General features: G+C 42.6%; 2 protein-coding genes and 1 long non-coding RNA gene across 17 annotated transcripts in view; 2 read left to right on the top strand and 1 right to left on the bottom strand.

The window, feature by feature from the left end:
• Positions 1–11,550, top strand: part of OSBPL2 (oxysterol binding protein like 2) — a 50,289-nt gene extending 38,739 nt beyond the window's left edge. For 10 of the 12 annotated variants that reach the window (XM_073309143.1, XM_073309148.1, XM_073309136.1 and 7 more), the window contains 5 exons: positions 463–586; positions 5,122–5,241; positions 6,243–6,366; positions 7,058–7,148; positions 9,204–11,550. In XM_073309143.1, coding sequence (XP_073165244.1) covers positions 463–586; positions 5,122–5,241; positions 6,243–6,366; positions 7,058–7,148; positions 9,204–9,306 — 562 coding nt within the window. In that variant the 3' untranslated portion in view covers positions 9,307–11,550. Of the gene's footprint in view, positions 1–462; positions 587–5,121; positions 5,242–6,242; positions 6,367–7,057; positions 7,149–8,571; positions 8,716–9,203 lie in introns of all 12 variants that reach the window. The other 2 variants (XM_073309145.1, XM_073309147.1) reach the window with 2 other exon arrangements.
• Positions 10,827–16,844, bottom strand: LOC140896952 (uncharacterized). The gene is made up of 2 exons (XR_012154650.2): positions 15,188–16,844; positions 10,827–12,399 (listed from the first exon to the last, which is right to left on the bottom strand). It is a non-coding gene; the product is annotated as an uncharacterized LOC140896952 (long non-coding RNA).
• ADRM1 (ADRM1 26S proteasome ubiquitin receptor) lies at positions 16,073–26,732 on the top strand. 4 transcript variants are annotated; one of them, XM_073309149.1, is made up of 10 exons: positions 16,078–16,229; positions 19,720–19,930; positions 20,199–20,315; positions 20,480–20,603; positions 21,014–21,100; positions 22,939–23,020; positions 23,967–24,202; positions 24,468–24,625; positions 25,611–25,713; positions 26,504–26,732. In XM_073309149.1, the coding sequence occupies exons 1-10, from the start codon at positions 16,153–16,155 to the stop codon at positions 26,608–26,610; spliced, it is 1,302 nt and encodes a 433-aa protein (XP_073165250.1). In that variant the 5' UTR covers positions 16,078–16,152; the 3' UTR covers positions 26,611–26,732. The 4 variants fall into 4 exon arrangements, with proteins under 4 accessions (XP_073165252.1, XP_073165250.1, XP_073165251.1 ...); XM_073309150.1 differs by lacking the exon at positions 16,078–16,229 and adding an exon at positions 16,712–16,846; XM_073309152.2 differs by lacking the exon at positions 16,078–16,229 and adding an exon at positions 17,087–17,379 and having other exon boundaries at positions 19,717–19,930.
• The last annotated feature ends 420 nt before the right edge of the window (positions 26,733–27,152 follow it).

Raw genomic sequence — 27,152 nt, 5'->3', positions numbered from 1 at the left:
AGAGGTATCTAGAGAAAACATAGAGAATAATACAATTGCTAACTGTGTCCTTTCCTTGGACTTCTAGTCTTCATTTTAAAATATTTACCAAAAAATGCTAACAGGTGTATTCCCCAAATGCAACCTGTTATATAGCTCTTGGTCTTTATACACTACAATATCAGCTTCATTGTTTCTATAATCAATTTAACAAGCACACAGCTGATGGCTAAATAGTGAGGGAGCATTTAAAGCACGGGACTGAATACCATAAATGTTGGGATAGACTGAAATATTCATCTTTGCATTTATAAATGGTTCTGATAAAATGGCTTCCCAGAAGTTTGTAGTAATCAGGGAAAAAAAGAAACCGGAAAACCTGAATATAATCTGGATTACCAGTATATCGTGCTGATTTTAATTTAGGCTAGGAAGTTATAGAAATTGGGCAGCAAAAATAAGTCTCCTTTCCTCTATAAATAGCAAGAAGAAGCTCTCTGTGATCTATGGCAAATGGACAGAATGCTTGTGGTGTATCAATCCTGCCACATATGATACTTCTAAAAAGAATGAAAAGAGAGGTGGTGACCAGAAGAAAATGAAACCGGTAAGGTTTTAGTATAATTGTTCAGGAGAGAGCTGGTGTTGCTGTTTCTCTCCCATTTGAAGGAAGCATCTTCAGAAATGGAAAAATTACTTGTTAGAGGAACATCTGTTGATGTGGTTGTGGTGAACTGATAGCTATAATAGTGGATATTTTTCATAGCTAGGGCCCTGATACCAGGAACTGATGAGTGCTCTGAACTCCCATTGACTTCAGTGAAAGTTGAGGGCATTCAGCATTTCACAGGGATTGGTCATGGAGGTTAGGGTTGATATTTGGTGACTACTGTTACAGAGATTGGGTTACATCTTGCTGTCTGTTAGTAAGGAAAATGGCAGTATTGCCAAACTCAGGCATTTAAAAATGTACACGAAAAATCATGTGACTGTCTTAAAAATATGAGATTTTAAAAGTTTGGCTTTTTATTTCCCTTCAGTGTTTTGAGCCTTTAGGGTTCATGTTGCAGAGAAGAGCTTAAAAATGAGGGCTATAAGCTTTTTAAAAAATCAAATTAATCTTCCCTTTCTGACGAAGTTGCATTTAGAAGGGGAGTTGCCTAACAGGAAGCCAATGGAAAGCATTCACAAGGATTTATTTTTTTGAGAGGAAGCTTGAAAAGTAAGCTTGAGCTTGATTTGAATTCAGAATACAGTACTACTCATCTGTTCCACAAACAAAGCATACCAAGCCAAACAGGACATTATTGGATTAAATACATGTACATCATCTATCTTATCCCAATATCTTGTTTCTTTTTTTAATTGTGTGACATTTTCAGCTAGGTTGTCAATGTATTGGACTTCCCTATTGATGGTCATTATTATTTTTCAGGTAGTCTCTCAGGGATGAAATCCTTTTGACCTCTCTGCAATTTAACTGTGGAAGGCCCAATTCACAGTGATTCACCTATAGAGGGGATTGGTGGCAAGAAGTGAGAGTTCAGAGTTGCAGGGTTGAAGGTGGGCCAGGGGAGGAATGGCAGGGAGGGTGACCAAATGATCAATGGCTTGTGCAAATCTACTGGATACAGACCGTATCTGGGGCGAGGTCACACTGAGTGAGCTACATCTATGGCTAAAAGATGGTGGTGGCAGAGACTGTGGTTAAATTGCACACATCCTGTTTTCAGGTTTGGGAGGAAGAATATTTCCTCACCTCAGATTGCAAAGCCCATTTATTCAGACTTCACCCTGGGAGTGTGAATTTCACTCATATTGTGTGAAAGATGCAATGCTGTAATGTTACATTTTTTGTAGCCAGATTCTTCTTGGCGGTAAATTTTTGGTTGACTGTCGCTGGTGGCTTGTGAGGCTTACGTACAGTTTTTAAAATGGGTGAAAATTTATAATACCATTCCTGAATGTCTTTGTCCTCTGTATGTCTTGAGAGTAAAGCATTAAGCAGTAGTACCAAAGTTCACTGTAGTGATTCTGAAATACCTCTTGCATTTCCTCTGTTTACAATTTCCAAGTGTTGGACACTGAAATAATGGCACTACCTCTGACAGCACAACCCTATCCCCTCTCTCATGTTATAAGGCAGTAGAGCATTTGAATTCCAGTTTGGCCAGCAGATGAGGTCTGTCTGTCTGGTGGTTTCCCGGAACCTGCAATCATACCATTTCCAATTTTAAATGGAAAAAATAAAATATCTGGACAAAGGAAGGAGGAAACAACCTGTCTTTCTGTATTTTACTCTCGCTTTTAAAAAAAAAAAAAAAAAAGTATTTTATGGTAATGAAACAAAATTCCATGCAATGTCACCTTCTCCAAAGGAAAGGATCCTTTAAGGATCGTCACTGTTGGGAGCCACCAAGCTACCAGATTTGGTAGGGCTTATGCACAAGCAGCACATACAGTACACCCTGTTTTTTAACGATTGAAAAACTGATGCTCCGGCTTCACTTTAGACTAAGAAAATTTTTCTTTTCTGCTGTATTTTACACTTCGTGAAGACTGGTTCTTTTTTCAGTCTGTCTAATCTCGTCCTGAGGGGAACTGTTACATTTTGTTCCTAGAATATCTGAAATTAGGTTCCTTAATTCTGCTGGAATAAGGTACTGGTATTAATTTTTTTTACCACCTCTTTGTAGATCATAAGAGATGAAGGGACCCCTTCAATCAGTTTCATACTGGTAGTGCAGTGGCTGTGTAGGCATATGCGACAGCTATATGCACCTCAGCAGTACCTATTTTACTAGTGTGGAGAGTGGGAATGTTGGTCAGAATCCTGGAAAAGTTCTCAACCTTTTTGTAAAAGCATCATGAAATCTTTAATGACCTCTAGGCAGCCAGCAAAGATGGCAGAAAGAACCAGTATTGCACTGTACTGGGGCATGAGTCCTGGTGTAAAATGATGGCTTATTTTGGATTGATTTAGGTAAAGAAGCAATCAGAGGATCTAAAATGTTTGACTCTTGAAATTATGTGCTTGGTGTGCTTCACTGAAGCCTAAGGAACATGAGCATATCAGCTTGCTAACCAGCCCTCAGAATCTGGTATGTGACTACACAAGATTCAGGAGTACAGATGTCTTATGACTTATTGCTTACCTAGTGCTGCCAATGTATGTAGCACTTTACATAACAGTGTAAGGCTATATCTACATGGTGCGCTTCTTTTGGCGGCATGTACAGTATGTACTCAGGTAGCCCCCCTGTGTGGATTTAATGTAGATGGTGAGGCCCGGCTTAGGTAAATAGAGTACAAACATGCCTGAGGGTTTGGGTATGTACCCAGGTACATGCCCTGCATGGTTCTCTCTTCGCCCAGGCCGTGTCATCCTGTCTACACTGCTGTTTTTAGTCACATAGCGGAGAAGGGGTCCTGAGTGCATGCAGCAACAGGCTCCAGTTTCCTCAGCCGCTGCCTCTTCATCTGGGACCTCCTCCTCGTGGCTAGGGCCACTTTCCACTGACTCCAGACATGAAGAAGTATCCAGTGGGCTCTTTGCAATGGAGGTGGGGTCACCACTTAGGATTGCATCCAACTCACTGTAAAAACAGCAGCTTTGGGGTGCAGCACCAGACTGACAGTTTGCCTTCCTTGCCTTGTGGTATGCGTTCCTCAGCTCCTTCACCTTCGCTCTGCACTGCAGGGTGTCCCTGTTGTGCCCCTTCTCCTGCAAGCTGCGTGCAGTCTGCTCCTAGGTATGGAAATTCCTATGGTTGGAACGCAGCTGGCATGGCACGGCCTCCTTTCCCCAAACACTGATCAGGTCCAGTAGCTCGGCATTGCTCCAAGCAGGGGATTGTTTGCTATGTGGAGCAGCCATGGTCACCTGGGCAGATGAGCACTCGCAACAGGAAAGGGAATTTCAAACTTCCTGGGGCTCACAGGTGGTGGGGTGGATGTCAGTTTACCTGGCGTCAGAGCAGCGGAGATGCTGGCCAGAGTGGTCACTTTTGGAATTGTGGGATATCCTCTGGAGGCCAAAAGGCGTTTAAACGGGTAGAATGTGTCTTCACTTTCACAACAGCACAAAAAGAACAGCAGAAAGAGCCTCTTGTGAAGGTGGTTTTCTTTTTGCAGTGAAACTTCTGAATTTAACCACAAAAGGTCATTAACAAGTGTAGACGCTCCCACAGGTTTAGCGGAAAAAAGGGACATTTTGCGCTTTAAATAGCAAGTGTAGACATATTCCTGCTGCCTCCCAGCGGCTGGAGCCTTTCCCTGCTGCAGGAAAAGGCTCTTGTGTGAGGAAGGGCTCTGCCAATTCCCTGCTGTTGGAGCCTTTCCACACTGTAGGGAAGAACTGTGGCAGCTGCTGCCTTCCTGCTGCCAGAGTTTTCCTCACTGTGGTGAAAGGTTCTGGTAGGTGGTAGCTGCTGAAGCTTTTCTCTGCTGCCTCTAGGGTGACCAGATAGCAAGTGTGAAAAATCAGGACAGAGGGTGGGGGGTAATAGGCACCTATGTAAGAAAAAGTCCCAAATATCAGGACTGTCCCTATAAAATCAGGACATCTGGTCACCCTAGGTGCCTCTCCCTGCCCGCCCCCGCCCCCCCCCCCCCCCCCACCGCTCTCGCCTGTGCTAGAGCCTTTCACTGACACATGTAGCTACACACCGTGGTGTGAAGGCAGTTTGTTTATCACTGTGGCCTGTAGCTACACATACCCTACATGCTGCTGCCGAAAGTGGTGTATAGTGTGGATATAGGTATCGACGCATTACCACAGCAGAAGAGCTACTGATCGAAGACAGGAAAAATAGGATATGAGTCAAGAAAAGGGAGGGTGAAGTAAACAAGAAAGAAAAGATTTCTGGAAGACATGAATGATGACAGAAGGTGCTTTTTCTAGATAGAAACTAGGAGTTGTTCCAAACGTAGTAGGTAGTGTGGAAGAAGGCATGAAGTATGGAGGATGAAGAAGAGCATAAATGAGGAGGAGGAAAGGAGAGCAGAGATACAGGTGGGGTGAAATAATGGAATGTCTTGAATTCGATAGGATTTTTAATGTCCTCTCCAGAGAACTCTAGGCAGAAGAGCTGTATGTCATTTCCCTCTATTCCACTATCAATTATTGTGTTTTCGTTTCAGAGCGAAGATGCTGGGAACGATGAGGCTGATGATATGCCAGAGATCCAAGAGACTGTGCAAGTCATACCAGGCAGTAAGCTGCTTTGGAGAATAAATTCTAGACCACCAAACTCATCACAGGTGACTAGTTCAATAAATTAGAACTCTCTGGTCATAGTGGCTTGGCCAAGAACATTATCATACTGGACAAGGGTAACTCATTTTAGATACATGGTAATCTTATAGGTAGGGCCCTACCCAATTCACGGTCCGTTTTTGATTAATTTCACAATCATAAGATTTTAAAAATCATAAGTTTTATGATTTCAGCTATTTAAATCTGAAATTTCAGGGAGTTGTGATTGTAGGAATCCTGACCCAAAAACGAGTTGTGGGGAGGAGGGTTGCAGGGTTAGCAGGGAGGGTTGCAGTACTGCTACCCTTACTACCCTCAATCAGCAGCAGCAGCCACTCTCCAGCCGCCCAGCTCTGAAGGCAGCGCAGAAGTAAGAGTGGCAATACCACGACCCCCCCCTAAAATAATTCTGTGACCCTCCCTGCAATTCCCTTTTGGGTCAAGACTCCCAATTTGAAAAACACTGGTCTCCCCCATGAAATCCCTGTAGTGTAGGGTAAAAGCATACAAAAGACCAGATTTCATGGCCCATGACATGTTCTTTATGGCCGAGAATTTGGTAGGGCCCTACTTATAGGTAGATTTGAAAAACGCCCAGAGTGTCATTCTTTGATATCAGGGGAAAATAGGCCAGTTTTTTTTAGAGAGCATGTCTGTTTTGTGTGTCCTTTTCAATAAATTATAAAAACGATAACCCCTTGAGACAGCTCAGAATCAGAGAACCTATGAGCAACAAGCTTTCTTGATCCTCTGTAGCAAGGACTCTTCAGTCACTGCAGTATCATGTTTTTATTTGCCAGAGTCCACAGCACAATTAAAAGTGGTATTTTCAAAAGTGCTCAGCATTAGCCAACCCTGCTCTTACTACAGTCAGTGAGAGCAGATTTGGTTCAATAAGTGCTTTTGAAAATCCCATTGTGACAGCCCAGGAAAGGGAATCAAATGTCACTGATTTTTAAAAAAAACCAAAACTTTACTATATACTATATCTTTATTCTGCCTTAAGATGTACAATTTCACCAGTTTTGCTGTGAGTCTCAATGAGCTGGAAACGGGCATGGAAGCAGTTTTAGCTCCCACTGATTGTCGTCTACGTCCAGATATCAGAGGCATGGAAAATGGAGAGCTGGGTACGTGTATTTGCTAGAGATTTGGTATTTGTTAATTCTGTCTCTTGACACCCATCCACTTCCCTGACCATAGGGAAGATGGAAGAGAACTGGTTTGGGGTGAGGTGGCTGTCCTCAGGTTTTTACCCACTTCTTAATTCTGGGCAATAACTGTATTTCCAGGGTAACTTTTTCTTTATCACCACAGTGTGATCGATCATGAATGTTACTCCCTCCAGAACAATGTACATGACTGTTCTTGCCAGCAGAGTCTGGCTGTGTAAGAGGCCAAGGTCGATTCTGAATACGGATATCCTATGTTACAGAACAATTGGAAGCACATATTGGGAAACGGGTCAGAAAGATTTTGTTGCTCTGGAGTTTGCTTGGAAAAATATGTAGGGTGGAATAACAAGAAAGCATCCTGTACTGCTTCCGACTTCCGATGAGTCCTTACCCCATCCAGTACAGTCCTTCTGACAAATGAAATACCAAGTTTAGGATTCCCAGTATGTTTGCTTGGATCATCCACTCCTCTGGTGTGCTGCTGCCTAGAAGGGGTGGCTGTTTTGGTTTAAAGAGAATGTGTACAACAAATGCTTTCCTGTGCTTAAAGTGAATTCAATTTTATTTCTCTCCAGCCTTTCCCATGTTTTGTTCTTTTTGTCTTTTATTTTGCAATGTAACCAATTCCTATTTAAATGTTTATTAGACCTGGCTAGTAAAGAAAAAGAGAGACTAGAAGAGAAACAAAGAGCCACTCGTAAGGAACGTGCAAAAGATGAAGTGGAATGGAGGACAAGGTAACTTTTAGAGGTGGGGAAGAAAGTTGGGCATGTAGTTAAGGTTAGCGAACAGTTTGTTTTTACTGTTTGATTCCTCTTTGCACTATGGAACAATTTTATAGTGTCACTTAAAGCCCTTTTGGGGAAGGAACATCTGAAAAATGCAACATGAAGCCAAAATTGTAGATTATTTCATCCCAAAGTACCCATACTGCTGTAAGTAAGTTGAGGCTGAAACTTGTAGTAGGAACACCAAGGGAGTGCCGAAGTATTTTGCCTCCAGGGGTTGGCCTTTTTACTACAGGACAAATAAAACCTTGGGAGTATCCCAAAGTAGTTGTTTTAAGAGAGGGAGATTCTTGTGGAAGGTGGCCTTCAGTGGATATTTCCCTGTGTAGTACTGCCAGCACCAAAAAAAGCAGCCATCTCAAGTATAGAAGGGGCCAACCAAATGGCGTCCAACACATCACCCAATGGTGCAGATTGTTACGGGGAAACAAATTGCTTTAAAGAACATGTAACCCAAATGGTTATCTCTTAAAATAACCAAATCCTAAGAAATACTAATACAATTCTTTTAAACTCCTGAAGCAGTGTTCATCCCTAGGTAACTTTAAAGTGTTTTATAAAGGTGGGGTAAGCAGGGCTCAGAGAGGTTAAGTAACTTGCTGAAGGTCACACAGTGAGTCTGTGGTGTCCTTGGGAACAGAATGGAGATCTCCTGGCTCCAACTCATGAATTCACACTGTTAATGTCCTTGTAATACATAAACACTTCAGTTACCTTTTTAAATATTAAACAAAAATCACTGGAAAATCTTTAATTGAAAAAGAATCACGATTTTATATGGTCACAGAAAAGAAGCTGATCGCGAAGGTTAAGAATAATCTATGTAAGGAAGAAAAGGAACATTTGGATTATGTTTATCACTATTTAGGCATGTATTAGTGTAGTAACAGGCATAAGCACTGAAAGATTTCAGTGGTATTTACTTTTCCTACTGTTAACCCGCAATCAAGTCTTAGTTGTGGAAAGGTATTACTTTTCAGATTGGAAAATGATTTACCTAACTATTGAAAGTGCAGCACCACCTTGTTCTTGTTCAGTAAAAGAACACTTGTCAAAAATTACAACAAAAAATAGAAGCATTTTGAAATACAGTGTATCTGTTATAACATTGGTCTGATTCACAATCTTGCCTTACAGGCACGTCAGAAAAAGAAACCGGGCTATTCTTGCACATGATGATTTTTTGTTTTGTTTTTGTAGTAAGCAGATAAAATTAAATTCTGAAGCAACAGGAGGAGATTCTCAAAGGCAGAAAGAGTAGTTAAGCACCCAACTCCCATTGAAACTCAGTGGGAAATGGGTGGCTAATTCCCATTCATACCTTAGAAAATCTCCTCTAGAGCAGTGGTTCTCAACCTCTATTCATTTGCAGACCCCTAAAAAAGTTCAAATGGCGGTGCGGACTCCTTCGGAAATCTTGGACTACAGGTTGAAAACCACCGTTCTTGGTAACGACAACCTTTGATGGACCGCTTCGACATAGTCTGCGGACCCCCCCGAGCTCCGCACACCACAGGTTGAGAACCACTGTTCTAGAGAACATACAATTGATTTCAACTATTGCTACCAGTTAATACACAGAACAGCTTAAACTTGAGCTTCTACTGATGTGCAGTACAAAATGCAGCTATACAGAACAGAACTGTTTTTCCTCTGTGTGGGGACACGTTTAAGAGGAAGAACATTTTATGACAAAAACTGACTTGCCAATTTAAAATATAAAGAACGTTGATGTGTAGATTTTGTTCCCTTTGATGAACTGGGACAGGAATGATAAAACCAGTACTGTAAGGTCAAGAAGAAAGAGGTATATAAACAAGGATGGAGTAAGGTCTTTGCTAAACGTAACTTAAGAACTCGATTTTTTCCCCCTAGATATCTAACGGGAAAGAATAGGTTAGATTGAAAAATTCAGGTGCCTTTTTACACTTGTTTGTAAAAGAAGCAAAAAAATGTTTTCCCTTTAATATATGTTTCCTTACCCACTTCATTTGCTTTTCACAGATGGTTTCATCAAGGCAATAACCCATACACTGGAACGTCAGACTGGTTATATTCAGGCGGATACTTTGATAGAAATTTCTCAGACTGTCCAGATATATATTGAAATCTCTGAACTCATCACTCCATCTCATCTGGACATCTAGTTGTTAAATTTCAATCTATGCCAGTTATTCTGGTTTTGTTAATAGCAAAAAACAGCTTTTCTAAAGTAAATTTTAATGAAAATTGTATCATTCACCAATCAAGGATTTGTAATTAATTTTGATTGCCAAATATTTAAATGCTATTACATTCTTTCCATAAAGCTTTCATCTGAAATCATCATGTTTTCTCTAAGTTTTAAAAGGGACTTTGGTTGCCTTTTTTTGTCCTTTTTTGGGTCTGTCAAAGGTATGCTGTAGCCAATAGGGTTTACAGCACCCTTTTAATTATATAACTGAGAAAAAAATAGCAGTGATATCCTTGTTACTTCACTTAGTACAGCATTAAAGAATTTAACTGTCCAGAACTTGGAACAATGGTAAATTAGTACGGTACAAACATGATCAAATCGGGCAGAGTCAGCATTCCCTGTGAAGAGATGTATGCAACGTTTTCAAATGGTAAGCAGAGCTGAAGAGATTGGCGCTCCTGGTCTATCTCAGTACAATTCGGTAATTTAAAAGATTGAAAAAAAACATTAGGCTTACTGCAGTTTGAAAAACTGGTATTCTGAATTCTCTGTCTTTGGGCACTGTGAGCATTACTTAAACTATATACCTATGATGACAATTACATAACACCGTGTGTGTTGGGGGATGAGAAGGGTGCATTAACAAACATCTGCTTTTCTAAAGTAAAACGTTACTCTTAAAATACAGAAAGCTTCAGAGAGATTTGTAGAAACATGGACATTGTGGTTACAGCGTAAGATAAAGATATAGGATATTGCTTGCTACCACTAGGAGGCTTGGGTCTCCAGCACTACTTTAAGCATCTTAGGCACTATTTAAGCTTCTAAACTGACTTTTCTTTGGAAGCACTCAATATATATCCACAGATGGTCTTATTTGTGTTTTTATTTTGTTTTTTGTGCATGTTCTGAAACATTACTGGTAACATCTGGTTGTATGTTGTAAAAAAACCAAACCCCCAATCCGTTTAAAGCTAAGTGGCATAACTAAAGTTATTTTAAAAATGGTATTAGGTATAATCTCTGTAACCACTTGCAGTCATAGAAAATGGATTTATTTTTGTTGTCAAAGCATATAATGTTGGAACGATTTGAACTGCGAATCCATTGACGGTATCTATAAATGTATGGAGTTAATTGTCAAAGTGGTACATTTCTGAGAATGGGAGGGGGCTTAAACAATTAGGTTTAGAAATTAAACCAATTTTAATAGTTGCTCATTCTTTTATGAAAGCCCTCAATTTAATAACCAATAGAAACTGGCTATGTTGCTGATAAATTTACAGTAATTCAGAGACTACTGATATTAAACACCAGCATTTCTTTGCGTATTCATGAAAGAATCAGTCTGATTTCCAAATCCATTTGAGGATGTGTAATTGTGACTTCATCCAAAGACTAGGTTTTGAAGTGCATTTACCAGCCAGAAGAAAAATGAAAAATAAACAAAATCCAAGAGAAACCTATTTCTTTCATGTGAAATTATGCACCCAAAGATGGGAGATATTTGATATTTGTTACATTTTGTTCATCTTTCCAGTGAAGAAGGTAAGCTGTGAAGGTTCAAGGCAGTTAAGGCACAACTCTGAAATAAATTCATGTCACTGTATCCTGTTGTCAGCAATCAACTTTGTTGACCTTCAAGTCTCTTGGACATCCAGGCTAGTTTTGATGATCTTGTTTATATTGGTGAGTTAGAGAAAAAATATTTACTCCTGATTTAAGTACATTGGCAATTCTGATTTTTATAAGGCATAACTAATGCATATGGCAACTTAAACTACTTTCGATCTGCTTTTTTGTAAAATTAAACCTAAAAGATTAATATTTCACATACTTTAAGCCCCTTCAATTTTCTTGCTCGTAGATGTTAACATAAGGAGCATTGTACAAAGGTATCAGTGAAAACAGTGAAGGGATTCAAGTTTTAAGCCATATTTGTAATGTTTCATGAATAAATCTTGTTTAAACTAAATACTTAAGTTTGTTCATTGTTACAGTGCTGCTTTAATACACATACATATAAATAGAAAGGCACTAGAATGAAAAAATGCTATAACTGATTTTTAAAAATCCTATTTATAAATAACGTGTACAGGTTGGGAAATCTTTTAATTCTGAATCACAGCCTAAGTTCAGTAGGTCTAAAAATATTTCCATTATGCAAAAATCAGTTTTTTATTTGAAAAAGGCTATGGAGGCACACTTAATTGCATTATAGAATAAAAGACTCCAGCAAATTGCATTATAGAATAAAAGACTCCAGCAAAATGTTATCCATTACTATTGCCTACATTGCATAGATCTGTTACTTTGGCATTTTCCCTACTTTTAAAGCAAAGTCCAAAAACTTCTTTTTTCCCCTTTTTTCTTTGTTCTTTGTTTGGCTTATTAAGGCTGTATCAAAAGTATTTACAAAATGCTTCCTCGCTACTCATGGCTAGCGTACATTTCACTAGCCATCTGATACCTAATGTTACAGTTTGATTATTTGTCTCAGCGAAAAACATTGTCTCTTTTTAAATGAAAAAACCGCGCCTATATAGTTTTACTTCTTAAAGACACATTAACTAAACTTTGCACCTTTTAAAAAGAATGTCACTTTTATAACTTGATTAAACACTGACTGTATGTAAAATAATTGTGTGTTAGTATGTGTTCATACATTTACATAGAATTTTTTTTTTTTTTTAAAGAAACCACAATAGATACTAAACACACTTCAGGCCTATACATGGTATAAAAGATGTTTGAAGTGTGACTTTCACAATCGAGCAACTATTTTTGTGGGGAGGAAAAGTTACACGTTATCTTGGCTTGTCATTTTCCTTTGTATCTACCTTGATACTTATTGGAGACATATGATTTGAATTAGAACTTTCATCCTTATAAACACAGCTTTTCTTCTGCTTGAGCATGCAGTAGACTCAATTCTTTGACATCAGGCTCTTGCTAGAAAAATACATAGATGGCAATAATGTAGTTATCACAAATATACTGAAAGCTACTGTAGGAAGAAATGATCTGAAAAAGAACAAATGAGTTATTTAAACACTTTTTTGAAACTCAAACAGGAACCCTTCCTCCCCCAACCCCCCCAAAAAGGATGTGGGTCTATCAGATATGTTTTGAATGTTATTCTCCACAGTGGAAGTCCCACCACTACATGTTTTAAAAAACCCAAACACTAAGTGGAGGGGACAGGATGGAACTCTCAGTAAAAGGTAAATTAATCTTTTGGTAAAATTTTAAATTCCAACAGAAGTGAAACTCTAAGTTTATAGCCACTGCATAGCATCTAACTTGGTCATTTTGACGATACACCATACTGTAGATTGTGACAACTGTTTGGGATATTGGACCCTTGTAATTCCTGGGGCCCAGATTATATAGGGAGGGGAATTATACTCCAAATTAAGTAGAAAAACCACAGAAATGATTAGCAATGGTTTCCCATTTGAACACAGTTTAAAATTCTCTATAAATTAAGAGGCGAAGGCTCTGAGGTATATTTTCTTCTGCCTCCACGCTTTGAAATCGAGGGGTGAGGGTGGTTTTCCTTTTTTCTTTTCATGGATTTTTCCTAAATTTAGAATGGTTATAAAAGACTTCAGATCACTGATTTTTACATACTAATAGTCTGTGTATTTGTAACCATCTGTACAGTACATATGCCTGATGTATTTCCTCATAAATGTAGTCTTCATCTCATGTTCACTGTACTCAATATATCTTAATGTTACAAATAAACATGTTTGTTTAGTATATGTGGACTAAACACTACATAATTTGATAATATACTGTAACTTTGCCTCTCTGAAAACACACCTGTAGTTTGGGTCAATTGTATAATAAAGCAATATTTAAATTTATGTAAATCTAAATGGTTCTATCGTAGAAAATTCATTTTTGGTATGTTTTGTAGCATGAAAAAATTAAAACTTGCTTATACTTTGACTATACTTTTACGAAGCTGCTTTTCTTTTGCGTTACTCAATTGCTGTATTCCTATTGATTAAATATCTACACACTGTGTTTGCCTTATCCATGTTGCATGAAAATATCAAATAAAAATAATTTAGTGAAATGGATTTATTTTTATAATATTTAATAACAGTCAATACCCATCTATAACAATCAATCCTATTTAGCTTTTCAGAGAAGTCTGTACAGATTTGTGGACATAAATGTTAAACTGTAAATTTGAATAAAGGTCATTTTGAAGAAGACATGCAATGTTTGGTATTAAATATTTTTTCAGTGTCTGAAATGTTTTTCTGTCAGCAAAAAAATCTTGATTTAGTGCAAGTAATTGACCTGCAGTGTGACACTGTCCCAAGAATTATTGCCTAGCAAATTGCTTGTTTCCTTCTATAGTTTTATATGCTGAGAATATGCCTGAAATCCGTGTAGTGGCAAGAGTGACTATGTCTTAGCCCAGGAGGTCTCACCAGAGAACTTCTCAGGGCAGGGAACTGCACTGTCCCACTGGAAGAGTTTCCAGCTGCATCATCTTTGATTTAAGTCTCCATTCTTCTCTTGATTACAGCTACTGTTTGTATCACATAGATATTTCACAAACCCATGCTGCCTTGTATTGTTCACTGAGTTCTCAGCTGAGTTAAATGGATGCTTTGATAGGAGACATGTTAGTGCTCTTAAGATGAATCAAGAACAGATCACTGCAGGAGTCCACTAGAAACCCCTGCCTCCCTCCCGCAATGATGACTGCCCATTTACAATTACTTTGAGGTTGATCAGCTAGTTTTTAAATCCACTTAAAATGTGCTACATAGCATAAAAAAATCAAACTTTTAATCAAAATGGCATGCAGTACTAAATCAAATGTTTTACAGAAGTCTAATATATCACAATTGCCTTTACAAAGCAAATGTTTCTCATAAAAAAAATAGTTTGAGACTTATGTTCAATAAAACAATGAAGAAGGTCACTAATCATGTGGCCACCCTTTAAAAACTGTCCTAGATGAGCCTTTTTGTGATTTTTTTTTTTTTTTTTTTTTTGGGCTTGGGATCTGTCAGGTTAACAGGTCCATAATTCAGCAAGTAGTCCTGTTTACCCTTTTTAAAATATTGGCAAAATATTAGCAGCGCCTGCAGGACTGATTAACATCCCCCAAGTTGTAGTAGAAAGTATTTAATCACTGTAAACTTCATGCAAACATCTACTCCTTTCCAAATACAGAACAGAAATATTTAACACTTCTGCCATTTGTGTATCATAACTGACAATTTTACCGTCCCTGTCTAGTGACAAATCTATACTATGCTAGGTATTTCTTATTCCTGAAATAGTAAGAGGCCTGTTCTGAGGCCTGTTCTTAAGCCTGTTGCCTATAGATTTCAATATCTTTAGCTTTCCTTGTCATTGTTCCCAATTGATTATAAGTTAAAGCAATCGTGAAACTGCCATCACTTTCTCCCTTTCCACTTATTATTTTATTGCTGCTTTCATGTCTCTTAACCAGGACCATTTTTTAAAAAATGGAATGACCCTGCTTTGTGATTTCGTATTGTTACAGATCTCCCACCTCCAGAACCAAAATATTCTTTAAAAACTCTCAATTTGTATTCACATTGTTTTGTTTAAATTCTCCTCCTAATCAATTTGACTCAATTGTTTTCTGGCTTCATGAAATTCTGACCCTCAGTTTAAAGTGCCTTTTTATGGAGAAATACCCTGAAGGAGTGGATAAGCATTTAAATACTTGAGGAGCATGGGAAGATCGAGTAAAGGAAATGTAAAGGAGATCAATAGGTGAGGTATTATGTAAAAACATCACCTCACCCACCTTGTCTCTAGCTTAGCCATAGCGATAGCTGTGCCGCATGCTTCATCTTGGCCATAATGGTTAACTGCACTTAGCCTGGAGGTGGAGTAAAACAGGAATTGGGGCACTCAGTCCTATTAGGTGAGATTCTTCACACCCTTCCTCAGGCTTCTCCTTTTCTGCACTGGAACAAACATTGCCTAGTTTATTGCGTGTTCTCTTGCTCCATTAACAGCGTTGGCTACGAGCGAAGGGAGACAGCTCCCAGAACTGCCTGCACAGTAATGTCTTCCCTTGCCGCAAGTCCTTGTTGGGCACCGTCTGCAGGAGTAACGTACAAAGGCTCTGTTCTGTTAGCAAATGATGTTGCAGTTTCTGCATAAAATGTTCCTTTAGGCATCAAAAAACCTAGCATCCCTACCTCTAATGGACACAGAGAGAAACCAAACAGCTGGAAGCAGATGATGTGGGCCTTAGTCCAAAGCGCCGGTGTTTTTTTCTTTTAACCAATGTTGCTCGGTAGTTTAGTGGTTGTATTGTGATAATGCCTCGAGGCCCCAAGGCCTCAGAGTGCTAGGCCCAAAGCGTTTACAATCGAAGCAGGCCTTTGGCTAGGCCACCCCGTCAAGGCACTTGGTCGACGCCCGGGGGGGCCCGTCGTGCTGGGCCTGAGCGTGCTTGCGCGGCGCTGGAGCGCTCCACGGCTCCTGGCTGGGCGGCCAGAGCATCCGCCCTCCTTGTGGGCGACCCTGGCCGGGAACCAGCGCCCAGCCTCGGCCGCGCGTGGCAAGGGGCCTGCTCCTCCCCAAGGCAGCTGCTGGCGGGGCTCCGCCCCCTGCGGGCGAGGCGCCAGGCCTGGAGGTGGAGGCAGGGTGAGAGCCAGGGCCTGCCCTGTCCCGGGGGGCGACTCTCGCCCGGTGGGGAGCTGGGCAGGACAGCCTGGCCCTAGCTTCTCCCTTGGGCCCCCACCGCGTCCCCCAGGGCAGATGGGCCAGTCCACAGGCAGCAGGGGCTGCTCCAAGCAGTTCCACTGGGGGGAGGGGGCTCCCCCAACCCCGCAGGGGTGAGTAGGCCGCTCCACAGACACTTCTATGGGGTGGTATTAGGGGCTGGTCTCCCCCCCCCTCTTCCCCAGGGGCAGATGAACCACTCCACACTCAGTTCCATTCGGTGCCAGTAGGGGCTGCTCCTCCGCGCACCCCTCAGGATCGATAGACCGCTCCAGACTGTTCCATTGGGTGTCACTAGGGGCCGCGTCCCCAAACCCCCCAGGGACCGGGTGAATAGGCCGCGCCACAAGTGTCAGTTCCATATTGGGCGCTGATGTATTCCGCCCCCACCCGCAGGGACAGATGAGCGGCTCCACAGTCCCGTTGGTCGCTTTAGGCCTCCCCCCATCGCTTGTGGGTGGTTCGGCCGTTATGACACAGCACAATAGCCGGAGTGGGCGAGGGACCTCGCTCTCAACCGAACCCTGCAAAGCCGGCGCGGTGCATGTCGGTCCGGCTGGCGTTGAGTGACATACGAGCCGGCCAATGGAAAGGGCATAAGAGCCCGTCGGGGTGCGTCGGCGAAGGCCGGCCCCAATGGCTGGCGGGGAGAGGGGCGGGGCCGGTGGGTTTCCTCTGGGGACAGGGAGCCGGAAGAGTTGTGTGTGAGGTGACTGAGGAAAGGCGGCAGGTAAGTGCGGGGACTCGGGGCTGGGCCCCACGCCAGGGGGGTGGCTCGGGGGGCCGGGGCCGGGGCCGGGGCCCGAGAGAAAGGGCCGTTGGGCGGCGGGAGCGCTCTGCTCCGTGGGAGGCGCCGCTGGGCCTGGCGTGCTCTCCGCCGGCTCCCGCCCCCAGCTGGGAGTCAGGCCCCGCGGCCTGCTGCGGGCCGCCCAGCCCGGGGACGGCCTGGGGGCCGCACAGCGAGCGCAGGCCTGGGACCCCTCGGGAGCGACTCAGCCGCTCACTGACCTCGTCGCCGTCGTTCTGGGCGATGCGGTGGCGCTCGGTGCCATTTGCGTGTCCAGCCGCCTGACTTCGTATCGGCGCAAATTAGATGCGCAACTCACGCCCTTAAGTTATGTCAAGTAGCACTCCCGGTAATACCGGGCTCGCTTCCGTAGTAGCCGCGAAAGCGCCTTGCAAAGGGGGTCAGTATCACTCCTGTCTTACAGGTGGGGAAACTGAGGACCAGGGAGATGAAGGGACTTGCCCAAGGTCGCCTACTAGCGCAGTGGCGGAGCTGGAAATAGGGCCAGATCTCCTGAGTCCCAGCCCAGTCTTCTGTCCACTAGCTAACGCTGTCTTTCCTAAGTTTTCATCATTCAGTTCAAGCATTAGCATGTGAGATGAATTGGGGGTGCCTCATGCCTGGGTGGTGCTGTTTCAGGCTGTCTGGAGACTTGGGCAGGCTTCAGGCATGCTGTCACATGGTTCATGTGGAGTGAATTACATAAAATTTCTTTCCAAAGCTGTCCTGCATAGACACTGCCTCCTGAGTAAACATAGCTCAAGATCATTGCCCTATTTCCTGAATGCATATGCAGTGTATATAACAGGCAGCTGGGTCTAGTGCTGGGGTTGGCAACCTTTCAGAAGTGGTGTGCTGAGTCTTCATTTGTTCACTCTAATTTAAGGTTTTGCGTGCCAGTAATACATTTTAACGTTTTTAGAAGGTCTCTTTCTATAAGTTTACATACAACAATAGTTTAGTTATATATTATAAAGTAAGTAAGGTTTTTTTAAAATGTTCAAGAAGCTTCATTTAAAATTAAATTAAAATGCAGAGCCTCCTGTACCGGTGGCCAGGACCCAGGCAGTGTGAGTGCCACTGAAAATCCGCTCACACACTGCCTCTGGCACGTGTGTCATAGGTTGCCTACCCCGGTCCAGTGCATGTGACAGGGAGTTCTACTTCTACTGATTACTTTGATATGCAACCTGAGGGCAGTGACAGAACTCTTGTCTATATGTGCCTCTGTAGAATGAAGATGGTTTCTTAGCTTACATGGATGATATGAGAATTAATTTTTGAAGTACTTTGAAGATGTAAAGTTCTGTGCAAATGCTAACAGCACTTAAACTTGGAACAAGCAGTGGAATGACTGGTTCAAACAATGGCACCTGCTTCTCAGAAGCAAATGCAAAGTCATCTGCTTGCCAGTGTGACAAGGTTTATCACAGTCTTATCTTTTAACTTCTCTATGGGTGCGTCTACACTATGAAATTAGGTCGAATTTATAGAGGTCGGTTTTGTAGAAAGTGTTTTTATACAGTCGATTGTGTGTGTCCCCCCACAAACGCTCTAAGTGCATGTAGTCGACGGAGTGTGTCCACAGTACCGAGGCAACCATCGACTTCCGGAGCGTTGCACCGTGGGTAGCTATCCCACAGTTCCTGCAGTCTCCACTACCCATTTGAATTCTGGGTAGAAATCCCAGTGCCTGAGGGGGCTAAAACATTGTCACGGGTGGTTCTGCGTACGTATTGTCAGGCCCCCCTTCCCTGTCTCCTTCCCTCCGTGAAAGCAAGAGCAGACAATCATTTTGCGCCTTTTTTCTTGAGTTACCTGTGCAGACGCCATACTACGGCAAGCATGGAGCCTGCTCAGCTAACCATCACAGTATGTCTCCTGGGTGCTGGCAGATGCGGTAGTGCATTGCTACACAGCAACAGTTTATTGCCTTTTGGCAACAAACAGTGCAGTATGTCTGGTAGCTGTCATCGACGTAGTCCAGGGTGCTCTTTTAACCGACCTCGATGAGGTCGGGGTGCCTGGGCAAACATAGGAGTGATTCAGCCAAGTCATTTCCCTTTTAAGTTTTGTTTCATGGCGATTCAGTCCTACCGGCAGTGCTCTGTCTTTTAATCTGCAGCCAGCAGAAGACGATGGCCAGCGGTCATACTGCACCGTGTTTTGCCGAGCACCCAGGAGATGACGATGACTAGCCGTCGTACTGCACAGTCTGCTGCCAGCAAGATGTATAAAGATAGATGAAATGGCTCAAAACAAGAAATAGACCAGATATGTTTTGTATTCATTTTCTCCTCCCTCCCTCCATGAAATCAACGGCCTGCTAAACCCAGTTTTGAGTTCTGTCCTTGAGGTTTTGAATTCTATCCTTGAGGGGGCCATTCTGTTTCTCGCAAAGCCACCCCCTTTGTTGATTTTAATTCCCTGTAAGCCAACCTTGTAAGCCATGTTGTCAGTATTTGAAAGAGAGGGTCAATGACAGTAGTACTCTGAAGCATACGGAATTGGTCTGGCCTGTATCATGCTTCTTAGGATCAAAGAATGAGTTTCAGGAAGAAGTCATTTTCATTTTGAGTATCTTAATGGATCAGTGCCAAGAGAGTAATGGAGTTGGGAAGGTTAGCGCCCCCTCCATGTAATTGCTAGGGCTTAGTTAGCACGTCAGCTCTTCGGCAGTGCATTGCAAATTCTAGAAACAGTGGACAACTTTTTCTTGTGGAGTTCTTCGTTGGGGTTCTAATGAGATCTTGTAGAAGAGAGAAATAATGGGATATTTATACAGTCATATTTTCTAGTCCATTGTCTCTTTTCAGGATGTCTTCAGGTGCGTTGTTTCCAAGCCTGGTGCCAGGCTCCCGTGGCTCATCCAGCAAATATTTGGTGGAATTTCGGGCAGGAAAGATGTCTCTGAAAGGCAGTACTGTAACTCCAGATAAACGAAAAGGCCTTGTTTACATCCAGCAAACTGATGATTCCCTCATTCACTTCTGTTGGAAGGACAGGACTTCTGGAAATGTTGAAGATGTGAGTATAACTTCATTATTTCAATCTTAAGAATTTTTGTAATGGCTCTTTTGTACTCTGCATTGTGAACCACAGTGAAAGAGTTTTTAAGAAGAGATTTGAATAAGATGGGTGGTGTCTTTACAAATAGGCTTTGGAAGTACATGCCTGGTGTAAGGGGCAACATGGAAGCAGGCATAGAGAGTTGTTTTTGTGAAGAGTAATCAAAGAAGTATCCAAGTGTTTCTTAATATTTTTTTTATCCCCCTCTTTTTTTTTTTTTTCCCAGGACTTGATTATCTTTCCTGATGACTGTGAATTTAAGAGGGTACCTCAGTGTACTACTGGTCGTGTGTATGTGCTGAAGTTCAAGGCAGGATCAAAGCGACTTTTCTTCTGGATGCAGGTTTGTGACAAGTAAATGATGATAACATTTAGAACTCCATTGTTTCAAGACGTGTGCGAGGAATAATCAAGGAGGGGATGGACGGGGGTCTACACTTTAAAGAATTATCCAACTTCTAATCTGTTTTGAAGATGCTTGGAGACTTAAGAACAACTCTCTTACAGGAACCGAAGACTGATAAAGATGAGGAGCACTGTCGTAAAGTGAATGAGTATCTCAACAATCCTCCAATACCTGGTGCTTTGGGTGGGAGTGGAAGTGGCGGCCATGAGCTCTCAGCATTAGGAGGTATAGTCTATTCTCTACTCCTTCTCAGTTTGAGAGGTTTTTTTATACATACTTTGCAGTTTTCTAGGAACCAGATCCCTGCTTATTTTGGAGAGTGACCTGGGGAGAAGGATTATACTAGAAATGTAGACTCTTAGCAAAATAAATTGTGTTGCTATAATAGGAAGGAGCAGGCTAAAAAATGAGTCTGAGAAGAAACTCCTCTTTGTTGTATCTGTTAGGTTTTCTGGTGTCCTCCCTTTTTCTAAAGCTAAGCTACTTTACTATTTTAAGATGCCAAAAAAAACCCCAAAAAACACTTGAAACAGTTTTTCCTTGCAACATATGTCAATTCATCTCCTGCTGCTTGAGCCAGAGTGTTATGAAAACTGTGAATGTTGTTTTTCAGAATGTTTTGTTTTTCTTTTTAGGTGAGGGTGGCTTGCAAAGTCTTCTTGGAAATATGAGCCATAACCAGCTCATGCAGCTGATCGGACCAACGGGCTTAGGAGGACTTGGTAAAATGCTTTCATATCTTTATGCCACAATGGTGTGTTTCCTTCTGGGTTAAAACTTACCTTACGTTGATTTATTTTCTTATTGATTTGAGTGACATTTCCTTCATGTGAGAAGGCAGTCCCTTTCTCAAAGACAAAACCATAAATAGATGGGGAAACTAAACTGGAAAAAAGGAATGTAGCAAGCAGAGTGATCGGTAGTTCAGCTTGGCATATGTTGGTTGTGTGTAGGTTTTCCTCCACAAATTTAGTGGTGGTAATTTTGCATTGAGCTATATTCCAGGATTGAAGGAGCAGGAGGATGGCTAATGAGTGGAAGACCTGTCTAACCTCTTAGGAGGGAGTTGGAGGAGAGCATTCTCCTTTCTTCTGAGGGCAGTAGTTGATTTCTGAGATTCCAGATTTCTTCATCTCCTCAAAAAATTGACAATGATATGTATCTCACTGGCTTTTTTTTTATTGAGCCATATGGCATCTTCAGATTATTCAAGGTGCACATTCCCTTAATGTCCTGGCCTTGGGATACCAGTTAATTTACTGCTCAGTGAAACAAGGCGCTTCCTTCTGTGGGTGCTGATCATGCTGTCTCTGCACTGGTCTTGGGCCTTTGCAAGTACTAGGAGTGACAGACCTTGGATGGCATGTCTCAGATCCTGAAGGGGTGTGTCCTTTTACTGCTGCTCATATATGAGCTTCCCAGCAGGGACTGCTGCAGTATAGTAGAAAGTGACACTAGCCTTGTAGTTTACCTCTCCTGCTCCTACTGTGGAAGTGGTAATGTGCTATTGGGGGATGTGGCATGATCCACATGGGGGAACTCTGCAGAAAAGAGGGAACAGAAGAACAGAGAAACAAGTAGCTGGTTACTTGCTCATTCCTCTCCTATGTTCTCCCCCTGTAGTTTCAGTCCATTGTGCACAGGCTGATGGGGCACTCTAGCTGCAAACTCAAGAGGGCAGAATTAGTTTCCAAAAGACTGCACAACAGAATGCAGATGGTCATGTGGACAGGCATACAGCAATTAGACTTGGAATAAGAAGCAGCTGCAAGGGGAATATGTACTAAATGGAGCAAGTGGTTATCACATGGGTCAGGAGAAGAATCACAAGGAGAAATCACTGAAAGTTCTTAAACCATCCTCTAGGTCTGTGTAGCTTGTTCCTGCTGCCAGCTTAGAGAAGCTATGACTAGGAACAGGGTGGAGGATTCTTTGATTGTAAATTCTTGTGTACAAGACAGTTACCTCATCATTTTTTTGGCCTTTTGCCATGCATGCCATGCCATGCCTTGCTGTGTTTTCTGCTGGAAGTAGTGGACCATCCTACTTGCTTTTGCTCTGCCTATAGAGCGTTTGACCACAGAGCTGTCTGTCTAGTGCTGTATGCCTGCACTAGAGTTGAAACTGAAGGGAATGCAGGGCTATCGGGGGACACACACCCTCTCATTCAAGAAAATGGGTTTTGCTGTGTGAAGGGCTTTTGTTTGTATTATACAAACCAACGCCACTTCATCTTTTGATATAGCTAGGAGTTGAGCAGTTTTTAATAAGCACAAGCATGTGTTGGACAGGAATTATTCTAATGGGGGTTTAAAATTATAAAATGAAAAATACCTGCATTTTCATAAAGAGGAATGGCCTTGTTTTCTTCCACCTCCTCTTCTCGCCCCATTATTTTAGGAAATAAAACTTGCAGGTGTAAAAATGACCTCTCTTCTAGACAGCAAAAAGAATGCTGCCTGTAAGTGCAGTTGAGTCAAACCTGAATAGCTATATCTTTTATAAAGGGAATGAACACACAATAGTTTCTAAACAGATATCTTTCCATCATTTGTGGAAGGTGGGCTTGGTGCACTGACAGGGCCTGGCCTGGCTAGCTTACTGGGAAGTGGGGGACCCCCGACCAGCAGCTCATCGTCAAGGTAAGATATAAATACACCCACTTAGCGTGATTGTTCCATTGAACTATGAGGAACTGGGTCTAGTTCTGTGGTTTTCAAACTTTTTTTTCCTGTGACCCAGTTGAAGAAAATTATTGATGCCTGTGTCCTAACGGAGGTAGGGATGAGGGCTTTGGGGTGTGGGAGGGGCTCAGGGGTGAGGGCTGCAGGATGGGGCTGGGAATGAGGGGTTCAGGGTGTGGGAGGGGGCTCTGGGCTGGGGCAGGGGGGTGGGTGCAGGAAGCAGTCAGGGCTCTTGGTTGGGGGTGCAGGCTCTGGGGTGGAGCCAGGGATGAGGGATTTGGGGTACAGGGAGGGGGCTCCAGGTTTGGGGTGGGGCTCAGGGCTGGGGCGTGGGGTGGAGGCGTGGGCTTACCTCAGGCAGCTCCCGGTCAGCGGCACAGCGGTCCTGCTAAGGCGGGCTTCCTGCCTGTCCTGGCACTGCGGACTGCACTGCGCCCTGGAAACAGCCAGCAGCAGGTCCGGCTCCTAGGTGGAGGCATGCAAGTGCCTCGGCGTGGCTCTTGCCCACAGGCACCCCCCTCCCTCCCTCCCCGCTTGGGAGTGTGGAGACTGTGGTTGGTGCAGGCCTCCCCCACCACCACCTAGGAGATGGACCTGCTGCTGGCCACCGCTTCCGGGGCGGACTAGCCTGCCTTTCCCGTCGGCTGTGCTGCCCGGCTCTTCTAATGGCCTGGTCAGTGGTGCTGACCAGAGCTGCTGCAACCCAGTCCTGGGTCATGACCTGCGGTTTGAAAGCCACTGGTCTAGTGAATAGAACAGAACGGTAGGAATCAGGACTCTTCCTTGCCTCTTAAAATGGGGGTAATATATGCTCACAGGGGTGCCAAAGTTGGTTGAAAGCTGCTTATAAAAGTGCAAAGTAACTGCTTCTGCAGTGAGTTAATTATATTTATTACACTTCTAGTTCTCGCAGCCAATCAGCTGCTGTAACCCCATCTTCCACTACTTCCTCTACACGTGTAACACCAGCCCCGTCTGCTCCTGCGGCTGCATCTGCATCTGCAACTAGTCCCAGCCCTGCACCGAGTTCAGGCAATGGAACCAGCACAGCAACAAGCCCAACTCAACCCATTCAGCTGAGTGACCTTCAGAACATTTTAGCTACTATGAATGTGCCAGCTGGAGCAGGAGGACAGCAAGGTAACAGTACTCTGACCAGACAGCTGTTAGATACCAGATGTGCCTTAAAGCTATTTTACTGACCTGTATAATTTTAAATCTGTTTGGAAGCCTTTCTGTTAGAGCCCTAACCTACTTAGATAAATGATGTACTTGTGATTGCCCCAAAGAGTGCCCTGAAATCAGTGGTATCACATCTCAGTATTCACTCCAATCACCAGTGGCTCTAGTTAAAGTAAACCAGTTTGCTTTGTGTTCAGTCTAACAAAGCTTTGTTCTATCCTAGTTGACTTGGCCAGTGTGCTGACTCCTGAGATCATGGCTCCCATTCTGGCAAATGCTGAAGTTCAAGAGCGGTTGCTGCCTTATCTTCCATCTGGGGAATCACTGCCGCAGACAGCAGAAGAGATTCAGAACACTCTGACATCTCCCCAGTTTCAGCAGGTAGATGTCACAATTTGACAACACATTCTTCCACCGCCCTAGCGCTGTCTACACTGGGCGATTAGTCCAGTTTAATTGTGGCACTCAAGGGTGTGGATTTTTCACACCGCTGAGCAGCACAGGTTGGTTGACCTATCTTTTCAGTGTGGACCAGTCCTAAGAAACTACTTCAATTCACTGTGCTTCATGCAACTAACAAATACCGGGCATCTGTTGGTTTTTTATGGAAGTGTTAGCATCAAATTTCTCTTTAGACATACTATATTTTTTTCTGTGTATAAAATAGCTACACACGTGCCCCAAGTCTGTTTGTCTCTGTGCTTTCCCCCATTGATGGACTCAGTAAATGCCAAGAGCTCACTTTTCCATGGCAGTGACTTAGTCCCACATATGGTCTAAAGACCCCTCACTTCCTTGATCTGGGCTTCCCCCTTCTCTTTGTAATGAAGTCTCTCAGAAAGGATAGTATTCATGACTGAATCTCAGGACCTCCCTTCATAGGAGGGCTGGTAGGCAACCTCCTTAAAGCTAGCAGATGTCCAGTCACTTGAAGTTTAAGTTGGCAGGAAAGAGAGATTTTCCTACTGCACTTTTCCTCGTTGGGCATGTCTGAAGACAAAGTTGCACCAGTTTAGATTTAGAGCAGTTTAGTTTGCACTATTTAAATTGATTGAAAAGAGTCAGTGCATACAGTCTGTGGTTTACATTAACACCGTGTGCACGCAGACCAGGCCTTAAGGAGAGATGTGCAGTACACCAAGAACCAGGGGCCTGAGGAGTGACTCTTTAAAACCTGCTGCACAGCAGGTGTTACTTTGATTTTAGTGAGTTCTGCTCTCCCAATAGATCAGATGCAGTCAACATATTCTATTACATAGAATTCGATGTCAAAACCAAGGTGAAGAGTAATTTATTCAAAGTGGCCACACAGTATTGCAGAAACAAAAAGCAAGTTTTATTTGGTATTGTTGACTCTGTTTCACAGGCATTGAGCATGTTCAGTGCTGCTTTAGCTTCAGGACAACTTGGTCCACTAATGAGTCAGTTTGGCTTACCAGCTGAGGCAGTAGATGCAGCAAATAAAGGTGGTAAGTTTTTTTTGTCTTTTTTCTCTTAAAAGAGCATGGATTTACATCATTGTTGCCCTGTGACTGACTGACTGCAGTGTCTGAATCTGTTATAGGAATAGATGCTGGGTAATGTTTTCAAAAATCACTTAAGTGCTTAAACTCATTGAAAGTCAAGGGGATTAAGAGCTTTTGGGCTCTTTTGGAAAAAATGTACTTAGTAAATAAAATCACTAAACTCCTCTCCACAACACACAGTCTAAATGTTGTGTTTGCTCAACCTCTCCTGAGGTTTCTATTAATCTAAGATTGCACAGTATTGATGCCTAAGTAGCTTTGAGGCTGCTTTCTTGATTTAGAGGCCAGAGTCTGAGAGAGTACTGGAGTTATGCACAATACCCAAATGCAGCAGAGCATAGTGACAGTTGGGACTTAAAAATATTTTTCCTGTTGCAGTCACTCAGCTGCTAATGTTTTTCTAGGGGGAATATTTAATTGAAGGCATGGCTGCAATAAATGAAGTTATCAGTAATTCTTAGGTCCTCCCACTGTCAGAGGCACCGTTATCCACTCTGCTAAGCCTGGAAATGTTGGTATGGTAAATCTGTTATGACCAGTGTGTGTATATGTAAGGTATCAATTTAGTAAAGTTCCACTGATTGTCAAAATCTGCTTGTATGTTTAGGAACATTATTCAAACTTTCAACCCTGTTTCCTCTGCTAAATGACCTGTATTTTAACTTCAGTCTAATTTATGATCATGTTCTTGGTGCAAAGCTAACCTAACTAATACATTTCTTTTACTTTTCAGATGTAGAAGCATTTGCTAAAGCAATGCAGAACAATGTCAAGTCAGACCAAAAGGAGGGAGAATCAAAGGAAAAGAAAGATGAAGAGGAAGATATGAGTTTAGATTAAATTATCTGCTCTCCCTTACAAATAGTCCTAGACATTAATTTAAGCAACTTCAGTAGGATTACTAGCTAACTTCATATTATCCTTACACTAAATCTACAAATAAAGGATTTTTATCTGCCAAATCACTTTGTGGTCATGGAGTCATAGAGCCTTAAGTAATTAGGCTAGCCTATTTGCCAGTGAGTCAGCTGACTATGTGCTTTTGACTCTTCAGTCAAAGACAGTGGTAAATGGGTATCACTTAAAAGCAAAGAGCTCATCTAATCTTTTGGATTGGAATAGGGCTTGGGGGGGATCTTCAAAGGCACCAAATGATACCCATGTTTGCCTTTGAAAAATTCCCCTGTATGTTTTTTTTTTTTTTTTTTTAAAGTAGACAACTCATGGTTACAGCAAGTATGTCCAAAATTACAGCACCTGGCAGGAGCCATGGTTCTCTGATTCCCAGGCCTGAAGGGAGCATTGTGATCATCTTGTCTGATGGCTTGCATTGGACAGGCCAGAGAACATCCCCAAAATTCTTAGAGCAGAGCTTTTAGGGG

The sequence above is a fragment of the Lepidochelys kempii genome, chromosome 13 (genome assembly GCF_965140285.1).
Source record: "Lepidochelys kempii isolate rLepKem1 chromosome 13, rLepKem1.hap1, whole genome shotgun sequence".
Lineage (NCBI taxonomy): Eukaryota > Metazoa > Chordata > Testudines > Cheloniidae > Lepidochelys > Lepidochelys kempii.
This window is presented reverse-complemented; position numbering and strand designations above follow the sequence as displayed.

Coding starts and splice junctions, on each gene's coding strand:
- ADRM1 (XM_073309152.2), top strand. CDS start 17,234: ATGTCAAGTAGCACTCCCGGTAATACCGGGCTCGCTTCCGTAGTAGCC. Junction 24,626..25,610: donor CATCTCCCCAGTTTCAGCAG/GTAGATGTCACA, acceptor TCTGTTTCACAG/GCATTGAGCATGTTCAGTGC. Junction 25,714..26,503: donor AGATGCAGCAAATAAAGGTG/GTAAGTTTTTTT, acceptor TTTACTTTTCAG/ATGTAGAAGCATTTGCTAAA.